The sequence below is a fragment of the Dermacentor silvarum genome, chromosome 5 (genome assembly GCF_013339745.2).
Source record: "Dermacentor silvarum isolate Dsil-2018 chromosome 5, BIME_Dsil_1.4, whole genome shotgun sequence".
NCBI classification, from domain to species: domain Eukaryota; kingdom Metazoa; phylum Arthropoda; class Arachnida; order Ixodida; family Ixodidae; genus Dermacentor; species Dermacentor silvarum.
The window spans coordinates 87,807,868-87,818,966 of NC_051158.1; the positions used below are offsets into that span (position 1 = coordinate 87,807,868).

General features: G+C 44.6%; 1 protein-coding gene across 1 annotated transcript; it reads left to right on the forward strand.

Annotated features, from left to right (window-relative positions):
* Positions 1–3,971: 3,971 nt before the first annotated feature.
* On the forward strand, positions 3,972–10,451 carry LOC119453568 (protein TsetseEP-like). The gene is made up of 3 exons (XM_037715616.2): positions 3,972–4,094; positions 6,756–6,944; positions 10,216–10,451. The coding sequence occupies exons 1-3, from the start codon at positions 4,028–4,030 to the stop codon at positions 10,338–10,340; spliced, it is 381 nt and encodes a 126-aa protein (XP_037571544.1). The 5' UTR covers positions 3,972–4,027; the 3' UTR covers positions 10,341–10,451.
* The last annotated feature ends 648 nt before the right edge of the window (positions 10,452–11,099 follow it).

Sequence of the window (11,099 nt, forward strand, 5' to 3'; positions counted from 1 at the left end):
ATATGGCCGTGAACCGACCATGCCTTTCGAGACTCTTCTTTCGACCACAATCGACTCGCCGACGGAGTACGCTCGTGATGTCATAACCACAGCGACCCAGGCCCGCCAGATTGCCCGTCTTCGTCTCTCTGCTTCACAGACACGTCAGAAGTGCCGTTACGATCAGTGCCACCGCGATGTCGTATACGAAACAGGTGCTCTTGTGCTAGTTTGGTCTCCATCTCGACGTGTCGGTCTTTCGGAGAAACTCCTCTCGCGATACTACGGCCCTTATCGCATCCTCCGCCAGGTGACGCCTGTCACATATGAAGTGTCTCCACTGGATGCTACCGTGCCTTCACCTCCATCTGACGTCGTCCACTTCAGCCGCCTCAAACCGTTCCTTTCTGGAACCAGTGAGTCGCACCAGTATAAGGTGCTTCTTCTGACGGGGGTAATGTCACAGTGCGTAAGGTGGAAAGAAGAGGACATGGTTGGTGCCCTGGGAGACGACAAAGAAGATTCTGGGTTTTCGCTTCTCTGCGCAGCCATTAAAACCCATCTGTAAAACCAGTACGTTTCTTCCTTCCCGTAACATTATTATGAACCAGTACTTGGCCTAGGAAATCCTAAGCCTGGTCGGCAAGAGGTATCGTGAATAAAAGCGAACGCCGCCGACCAAGAACTGAAAAAAGATATTTAGTGATAAGAATGATTTGAAGGATGTCTATATTTATTGTGAGCAAGGCTCCCAGGTGGGAACCGAAAAGTTATTTCAAATAATTTATACACTAAATGATTTGAAGTTCTTGATTTGCATTTTCTTTTATTCATCAAGGGATACAACCGGCAAAAAGAATCAGGAAATGCACTCTCGTAATAAGCATGGTGTTGCAAACAAAAAGCATTGAGATAGATGCTTTGGGCATGAAAGCTGAGTTGTCACTTCATGTACAATATATATATATATATATATATATATATATATATATGCGGTACACGAAGTGACACTACAGCATGAGGATAATATTTTTCAGTTATCTAGGATTGTCACTGATGCAAGCGATATGCCATCTTTATATCGTAAGCTTCTTTGCATCCAGACGTACCTGTCCGCAACTGTTGACATGGCAGGTTTTTGTTATTTTCTTTGTGACCATACGCTGGTCAGAAAAAAAGACATAGCATAACACGTGAGAAGAAAACCTCGCTAAAAGGGGAACTGTAGCAAATGATAAACTCCCAGATAATCTGACCATCGACAACAACTTTTGCCATTACCCATCACAACAGTTCCAAAAGAAGACGAATCGTTTCGTTTTCGAAAGACTATCGGTTAGTGAATCGGCAAACGACCCTTTTGCACTCTTCCAAGCCGCCTGTTGACGTGATCATTGATGACGCCTCCGGATGTATGTGGTTGCCAAGGAAGGAAAATGCTAAGCGTATTGCCAGGTGCCCTTCAAAGAAGAAGCAAGCCGTTCAGTACATGCAGTACATCCCATATGTGATATGATGTTATGGGATATAGGAGTTAGGAGAATGCGGGGTTTTGTACCGTATGGAATGTTGTCATATCATCGTTATTATGCCGCCGTAGTCGTTCGATCGTCGTCACTCCAGCTTCGTCATATGATTCTTGTCTTACCGTCGTCGACACGACCTTGCCGTCGTACAGTCGTTGTCATACAGGCATCGTCATCCTATTGTCCTCATGCGGTCGCCTCAAGCTGTCATCTTGATGCTGTCTTCATCATTTCAGAATCGTCGCCCCATTCTCATGCTGTGATGTCATAGCGTCTTCGGCTGCTCCAGTGTATGCTGAGAAAGCTGGTGAGTGTTCGATCACCATATAAATGAGCGTAGCATTTGTTAATTATGTGGTTTTACGTACCAGGACCACGATCTGATTATGAGGCACGCCGTAGTGAGGGACTCGGGAAAATTTCGACCACCTGGGGCTCTTTAACGTGCACCTAAATCTATGTACACGGGTGCTTTCGCATTTCGCCCCCATCGAAATGCGGCCGCCGTGGCCGGGATTAGGCCGTTTCACATGGCGCGATTGGGGCGAAAAAAATCGTTCTGTCGCGCACGTCGCAGAGAGATTTTCTCTGGCAGCTTTCACATGCTTCTTTGACCGTGCGATTTCCGTCGCAGCGACGGCCAAGGTTGCCCCTGCTCACAAAGTATCCATGCCTGCATCGTTAAATAAAAACAACATGAAAACTAGTCAAATATTACAATTTCATATTATTTCTTTGAAAATAGAATAGCACGCAATTTTTTAGCCTTTAAACGCTTTGAGACTGCGATCGCTTAGTCCGCAGTTGCGGCTAGTGAAAATGCTGCACAAACCGCATAAGCGTGCGGCGTGGTGGGGTGGTTTTGTTTTGTACACTCTAGTTGTGTTGTTGCGGTACGATGGAAGCCACAGCTCTTCTTCTGGAGGAGTATTTGCCTCTCCAAAAGAAGAAGCTACCATTAAGTGTGCAAGTGCCTGGCACAATTTGTAGCAATGAAGACGTTGACGACGGCGACGATCGTGAGGATACGTGCCGTATGTTGAAGGCGGCGTCAGCTCCCGACTTGGATAGCATGCAGCTTCTCCTTTTAAATGAATTGTGCGAGCTGGAGAAACAAAAATTGTTCACGAAGCTCCTGAGCCACAGGCGCTGGTGGGTACGCTCTGTTAAAACATCATTGAAACTGGTGCGCGACATTGCTTCCAACACGCGGTAAAACAGGAAAGTGCCTATTTCGACGGCGCTTGCTGTTACGTCACGTTGCTCCGCCCACATCGCGCCGATCGCTGCGACTCAGCGACGGAAATTCCAACATGTTGGAATCCCGTCGCGGCGGTCGCTGAGCGACGGAATTCGCTGTGTCGCTGTGTGAAAATCGCGCCATGTGAAACGGCCTATTCGATCCCACGACCTCGTGCATAGCAGCCCAACACCATAGCCACTAAGCAACCACGGCGGGTCGTAGCATTTTAATCTAGAATGCTATACAGGGTGATCATTTTTACATTTTACAGAATTTTCAAAAACATTTTACGGGAGATGGCATAATTCTTGTTCCTGAGCTGGATTCTTCGAAGCGGCGGACATTACAAGCACGAGAAATTGATACACATATTATTCTAATTACCCAAATATTCTGGAAATTAATTCAAAGTAGATAAGTCTCGCAAAATCACTGTTTACAACACTTAGGGTGCAATATGTGTTGTACAGTGAATAATGGAGAAGTTAATTAGTGATGTTTTTAATTAGTGGAATGTGTGTTTCGATTTCCCGAGCAAGCATATCCATCTCTCGCAATAATTCAGCTCATGGACTGGAATTAGGTTATCTGGAACCGGCGACTTTAAAAATTTCCTGAAAACAACTAAAAAAATGATCACCACGTACTTCAACCTTTGCACTGAAATGTCATTGAAGAAGCCGGACCTCCAAACCACCAAAGCGATTCGGCGAGCTCGATATCGGGAGAGAGAACGTCGAGCTCGCATCACAGCTCACGCTTAAACATTCACAGTAAACATCTGTAATAGTCCTGTGAGGCTTTTTTTAAAGTTCGAACACTGCATAACATACATAAATTGCATAGAATGAAGTTGGTGGAAAGAATTATATACGTCTGCAGATGATTGACTCGATCAGTCTGTGAACAGCCAGTGAAATACACGCTTCTACATGTCTTTAGGCAGAAACGTCTCTAAATTTTCTAGGGTGGCCAAGTAGGATTTTCGATGGTTCTCCGGAAAACACTACACGAGCCCCATATCGCCCACGCGCGGTCACCGGGAATCCCAGACGCTAATAATGGGCCGAGACAATGGCCCATTGTCGGCAGCACGTGTGGAGCCATCTCCCATTACTGGAGATAAATTTCTGTTATTGACAGTATAGGGACATTTCATATTTGCGTTGGTGGCGGTCCGCAGTGTTACCGGATCACCACGATCCGATAAGAAAACGCTGCGTACTTAAAGACTGCGAAAGTAACCCACAGCAGCAGACGCAGGCTGAACGGAGCGACCATGAAGTCCGTTTCCGTCATCGCCATCACATTGGCGCTTCTCGCCCAGTCCAACTTTGCCGATCAAGGTGAGTTTTTCAGTAATATCACGCGGATTGTGTTACTACATTTTGTGAGCCTAAGAAAAAAAAACAAATGTATTGCGTCAAACTTCGCTACAAACATCGTCGGCTTGTCTAGCAGTAATAGTGCAATGTCAATATCAATACTCTATTATCAAATTCCGCAGACGTGTAAAAGTGTAAGTAGAAAAAAACTAGGCGCGGCCTAAATGGAAGAGCTGCCGGACATAAAAGGGCGGTGGAGAACCAGTTACGCGTTGTGAATCTTGCAAATGTGAACCAAAGCTAACAGACATCCTCAAATTCTATGTCAAGGCTAGAGAATTGTTAGAATGCCCGCTTCAGCAAGGAAACAGGAAGCTGGTCCATCCGGGATTCTTCTGTAGTTCTACGCGGCACAGAAATGATGTTCATGTGCGATGCGATGTCAAGGAAGGCGTCCTATTTGGCCATTTGGTGATTTTTAGTTTCTCGTGTTTTGATTCCTTGCATATATATATATATATATATATATATATATATATATATTGGTACTGCACCAGCAATAAAATTTGTTGGTGGCAGCGCTCTGTGATTTACCTCTTCTTGGCGATGTCTATTCCGCGCACATGTTAATTTCTGAAGGTCGCCAACGATCCCAGCGCCACGTCGTGTTTACAGTAATGCGCTGAGTCCGATGAGATGACGTAAATATCAGCGTACAAGCCAGATGCTTCAGAAATGAGGCTAAATTGCGGCTGTGTTGTACGGGCACTAACAGCCCGTGCGCGTTATTCAATTTCTGGCTCGGTATGACATTTTTCTGGCAGTTTCTCTGTGACTATCCTCGCTACATTTTACAGAGACGATCGCTCGCAATCGCGATAGCGCGCTTTGACCAAAAGCATCGAAGAGAGGAGCTTCTTTTAGAATGCCGACATCTCGAGCCATCGCAGCGGAGGGCGATGAGGGCACTGTTGCATTTTTTAACGGCAACAGACTTGGACAAGTGGCTATAGCCTGATCAGATGTATCTAGATGTGCGTCTGTGCTCCTTTCTCTATCTGTACTTTCCTGTCACTTTACCTCCTCCTCCCACCCTCCCAAACGTAGGGTAGCAAGCCAGATCGTCCAATCTGGTTAACCTCCCTGCCTTTCCCCTTTCCTCTCTCTCCCTCTCTTTCGCTCATTATGATATTCTTCTGGCGGCCGCGTGAGCCAACCGCCGCTTGTCAACCGCCGACGTCACTATTGTGCTGTGACGTCTACTTCGGAGCCAACACCATTGCTCTGAGGAAACCCCTCGAGAGCTGGTGCGCGGGGCCAGTATGATTGCTAATGATGACACGTTATCAGACTCTTGCGAATATTCCTGAAGTCAAGACGTAAACGAATATTGCTCGAAACCTACGTCCGCAATTTCTTACAAGGTTTAGAAAACAGGCTAGTCCTTCTAATATAAATGCCACCTTCTCTCTGAATGTCCCCGCTTCAGTGCGCCCAGGAATGAACTTTTAATAGTGTTGAATGGACTTGATAAATACCCTTTGTCAGATGAAAGGATCCTGAGACACTGGCCGAGACCGTCCTCAGCGCAGAAGGCTTTGAACGCGTTCTTACGCTTCTTGCGGAGAATTGGTGTCAGAGACAGACTTTAAGCAGTGCCGTATTCTTCAATTTTTGTGCTCTTCTTTACACTTTTTTCGGCATCTTTTTTTCTATTATCTTTCAGTGCCTTGCTTCCTTTCCCCAGCACAGGGTAGCCGGCCGGTCTGAGAACTGGCTAACCTCCCTGTCTTTGCGTCTATTCCTCCTTCCTTCCTTCCTAATTTATAGCATGTTTACATCAGCAAAGTTTATCCGCGTGCACTTGAATGACAGCAGCAAACGGTTTGTAACTAAGATGAAATGAGTAGTTCTGTACAAGCCCTCAATGCACATGACACTAGAAGACAACCTAAAATGAATTGTCAACACTAGACGCAAAGGAATATGGTATCTTCGTTTCAAAACATGACTGATGCATCACAGTTATGTATAAATAAATACTGTAGATGCAATAATAAACAAAGCAGACTATAGTTCGTAAATTCTTTTTACTTGGACGAATTGCCCAGTGAATATCTTGATAAGTGAAAACATTGTATTAAAAAATAAAATGGTTGATTCTGAAAATCATTTCTGTTTTCGTGCGAGCAACTCAGCTCTGCTATCAATGACTGTTAATGGGAGTATTGGTGCCCAAATGACACGGTATAGCCGGTGCGAAAAATACTAACATGCTCATATCTGTGTTTGTTCGTGTTCGTATTCATTGCGCAGGTTATACTTTATACAAGTAAGCTCTGCTGCACAAAAAATAAACCCGCACCTGTTCATTCAGCACATTTCACACTTGATTTGCATGATAGGGAAAGCCTGCAGAGTTCCTTTTCACGCTGTTTCGCCAGCTTCTGTTTTTTTAATTTCTTGTTATTTTTTGCATGATTCGTGCAGTAGCACAATCTTTTAACTACGTCGGTTAGTTTTGCCGTCGATCTTTGTTTCGAGAATGGTGTCGTTGTTTGTTTCGAGAAGCGCCAATAAGCCGTAAACAACAAACCCACATAAACAAGGCGCATTCTCACGCACGACGTTGAAGTTTACACGCATCCAGCATGTAGCCTCGTTACTGATCTAATGACGCAGCAGCCGAGCCCGCGGAAAACGTCAACCAGATTCGCGAGCTCTACCCGGCCCCTTGGCTTCCTCGGCCATGGCCCTACCCCCGGCCCTATCCCCTTCCTCGGCCATGGCCACAACCTTGGCCACAACCTGAGCCTCTACCTTGGCCTCAGCCCAGGCCTTTGCCTGAGCCGATGGATTTCACGGTGAAAGGTAAATAGATGGAACTGCCATGCTATGTGCATCGTGTTATGTGCCCTAAACGATTGAACCACGAAAAGATCATGCACGCCAGGTAGTCGAAGTAAATAAGTCTGGGCGTATATTTCTAATGTTCCGTTTAATTTTCCATTCGTATGATATACGTATAGCCCCGAATGGACGAAAACCTAGCGATGATAGCGGCGCGATCCAAGGTGATGACGAAAGACGAAAAGAGCGAAAAATGAAATCAAGCTTTGCAAAATAGAGTCCCTGGACCCTAATTTCCCACCGTTTCAATTCATTTTGTCTGTATTTATATTAAGTCCCGCCGTGCTGCCAATAATTGAAGTCGCACCTTGGCAACGGCGGCATGGACTACCTGTTAGCAAATATGGCACCTATTCGCTTGGGTCAGTTTAGCATTGATAAGGCCATTTTAGCTTTTATATATACGCTCGCAATGCCAGCGTGACGACGAGATTAACTCTTGGCCTTCGAGACTTCATAATGAGAAGCAGGATTTCGAGTCACGTTTTTCTCAAAATATTCTCTCATATTTCAATAAGTTAACGCAATTAATTTCACAACCTTGGGGCTCATCTGTCAACCACCCGAAATGCCCAGCCCTTAATTCCTGCTGCCTTAATTTTATTTGGATTCTTTCTTCCAGAACAACAGCCAACAGTAAAACCACCTTGTTCCTTGTATTGTTGCCATTGTGAAAGAATAAGTCTTTAGGACCACATATTGAAGGAGCTTCAAGCATTGATGACCAGTACTCGAACACGGAATGTTGCTAGAGCAAACGTTACAACTGGACGTGTCTTCGTCAGGGTTCAACTGCTTTCCTTAGTAGCGTTTTACGCATGAATAGCTAACTCTGCCCCACCATCAATTCAAGAAGAGCAGAATAAGCCGGTGCTTAGAATGGGGTAGCTGCGAAGTGAATTTTTAAGGTGATTAGCATTGTTTGCGTACTTTAGGAACTCTGAGTATATTTGTATATTTGAGTGTCCACATCGTTCCTTCTTCGTTAAGGCCTCGTCATCGTATAATTATCGTCGGGCTGTTCTTGTGGCGGTTTATAGAGTTTTACTTGAGAAAACGACGATATGATTATGAGGTACGCTGTAGCGGGGGACTAAGGGTTAATTTCGACCACCTGGGGTTCCTTAACGTGCACTCAATGCACGGTACATAGGCGTTTTAACAATTCGCCCCCATCACAATGCGGAGGCCGCCGCCGGGATTTAATCATGTGACCTTTGGCTTAGCAGCACAATGCCAAAGCCACTATGCTACCACGGCGGGTATCGTGATGCTTTCATGGTCATGGCTAACCCAGGCCAGCTAGTGTCTAAGCAGAGTGGGCCGATACCGGAGACGGCACATGTCGCATAAGCGGAAGCAGCGGAAATCGCAGACCGACTACCACAGATTCTAACTAAAGGTGTCTCCAGTTACACATTTTCTAGCGACATAGTTTTTCGCTTGAATGTTATTCGCATTAACGCCGACAGTGAGATGTGTTCTGCCTGAATTTATTTTTATTGCGATAGTAATTACGTTGTTACGTGTATTAATTGCAGTATTACTGTATTACGATATTCATTATATTGTTGGTACCCTGCACCTCCACCAAATATTGTTACATGCAGCTGATGCCCAAGGCTATTTACAATTTGATCTTGAACGTATCAGTGATTGGTTTGCTAAGTGGCTCGTGACCCTGAACGTTTCAAAATGCAAGGTAACGTCATTCTCCCCAAAAACTGTTAACTCTCACGTTTCATATCATTTTGATACTAACATAGTTGACTACACCAAAGAATACAAGTACTTAGGCGTCTTTCTCAAGCACAATCTCTCGTGAACAAGTCACATCACTTCGATATCATACCGCCCTTCCAGGTCATTAGGATTTCTACGTCGAAACTTAAGAGTTGTGCCTTCCACACTACGAAAACTAGCTTATTTAACTTTATTCCGACAGCAAATTGAGTACACCTTTTCCATATGGAATCATCATCAAAAATATCTCGTCCACCTCCTGGAAGGCATCCAGAATAGAGCGAGCCGTTTTATTACAAGCAACTACAGCATTCTGTCAAGTGTAACCAAAATAAAGCTCGACCTCCTTTGCAACCACTATCTACTCGCCGTGACATTGCTCTGCTATAATTGTTTCAAAAATTAATTCACGTCGCTGGTCTGTCATTACCAAACCTGAAAAAAAGCATCGTCAACGTCACAACGGCTACATAATACCTTTAGTTACACTCGAGTTTATGGCAATACATACGCATTCAATTTTTCAGCTTTGCCTCATACGATACCTTTATAGAACGCTCTACTAGACGACATTACCTCCACTCAAAACACAGTGTATTTCATGATCTTCTATTCGAACATTTTTCTGACGTTTCAGCCGTATAACACATTTTTGCTTTCTTGTCTCGCCTGAATTTTTCTTCGTGCTTATTAAATATTTCAAGCAATAATTTGGATTATGTAGACGTGCACTTAGTGGCGTTAATATCATGTGATGTGGTCACCGTAATATCACATTTTCCTTCCTTCTTTTTTAAGCTATTTCTGTTTACTTTTGCTGCCTGTGTTTTTTGGGCTATTGCTGTTTATCTTTGTGTTATAATATTTCTGATATATTTACGCAGTCTGGACATTTCTTTTGTCTACTAATTACTTTTTATGCTTATATGACTATGTACATCCCCCTTACCCAATGCCTTCTTGAAGGCCTGTAAGGTACTGTAAAAAAATTATTTACACGGAAGCCAACGGAGGCCAAGATGGCGATGCTATATCAAGCGGGCACACGTCGTCTTTCTGCTCTTCAGTGCGGCCACACTGTGGCCGCACTCTGTGGACATTCCAGGCATTCCATGTACAGCCTATCATATAAATTCTGGCTGAACCGCCATGCTGGCAACTCCCGTTGACGCTGCTGCTAGAGTTCTGTTTGGTAATTGCTTTGTAGAGAAATGTGTGGCTCAATGTAACTTTTACTTTGTACTTTGCTTTGTCACTCTTGGCTTTGTACCTAAATCTCCTGTAACACCATATCTGGGCCTCAGATGTATACTATAACACTTATATTTAGGCTCAGGTGCCTCCCATACGCCACTCTTGCAGCTTTCGAACATCCAAACCAAGTAGCTAATTATTCAGCGAACCTAAATATCGAGCATTATCTGTTTCATTCATTCTTCACGGCGTCAACTGAAGTGTCCGTGTGTCGGTCAATCTTCTTTCTATGCAGACCTGCAGGCAGTGGACATTTCCGCCGAGGAAGAGCCAAAGACGAGGCAGCGTCGAGCTATCATCTTTAAGCCTAGGCCTTGGCTCCGCCCCTGGCCCAGGCCCTTTCCTCGTCCCGGGCGCTAGCCGTGGCCCAGGCCTTTCCCCAGACCTTGGGATTAATGAGCGCGAATAGCAGATCGCCAGTAAAGTCAATTAAACGCTGAGAGAAGCGTTAAATGCGCTTTGTCTCCTGAATTTTGGGTGTTGTCTACTTGCTCGTTTGATCAAGGACCCTTCCATGGGAAGGGTCTTTTATGCCAAAATTGGCGAAAATTTGATACTTTAAGAAAGGAACAGTAGCACAATGTTCAAAAATGCATAAGTTAGCTGCCACCAATTTGATATCGCAGATCTCGCAAACAAATACGACAGGCATTTGTAGTTTACGTGAAAGTATTTTTCTATTTCCGAGTGTGTGGATTCCCCTGTCAGTGGCGACTCCCAATTCAGTGGCGTCTTAGAAAACAGTGTAATAGTGAAGTTATGATTTTTTTCTAACTAGAAGCAGTTCACAAAAATTGTGAAGAAATTGTTATTGCTGAATAGGCGTTTTTAGTTTGATACTCTTAATAGTTTCATATTACAATAATAATAATTGCTCATAAAAAATGTTTGCCTCCATTTCACCCCCTGAAATGTCAAGCGAAGCTGCTGCTTAGGTTACACACGCACCACCACCACAAGGCGTAGCATGGGGCGGTGTAGCATCCACGACCTCGTTAGCGCTCTTTCCGTTGGTGCTTCGACGCCGCGGTGTACGTTCACTACGTCGACATGCTTGGCCGTGAACGAGGACGAAGTGAACGTCACTAATTTTTGTCGATTACGGTCACAGCACACTCT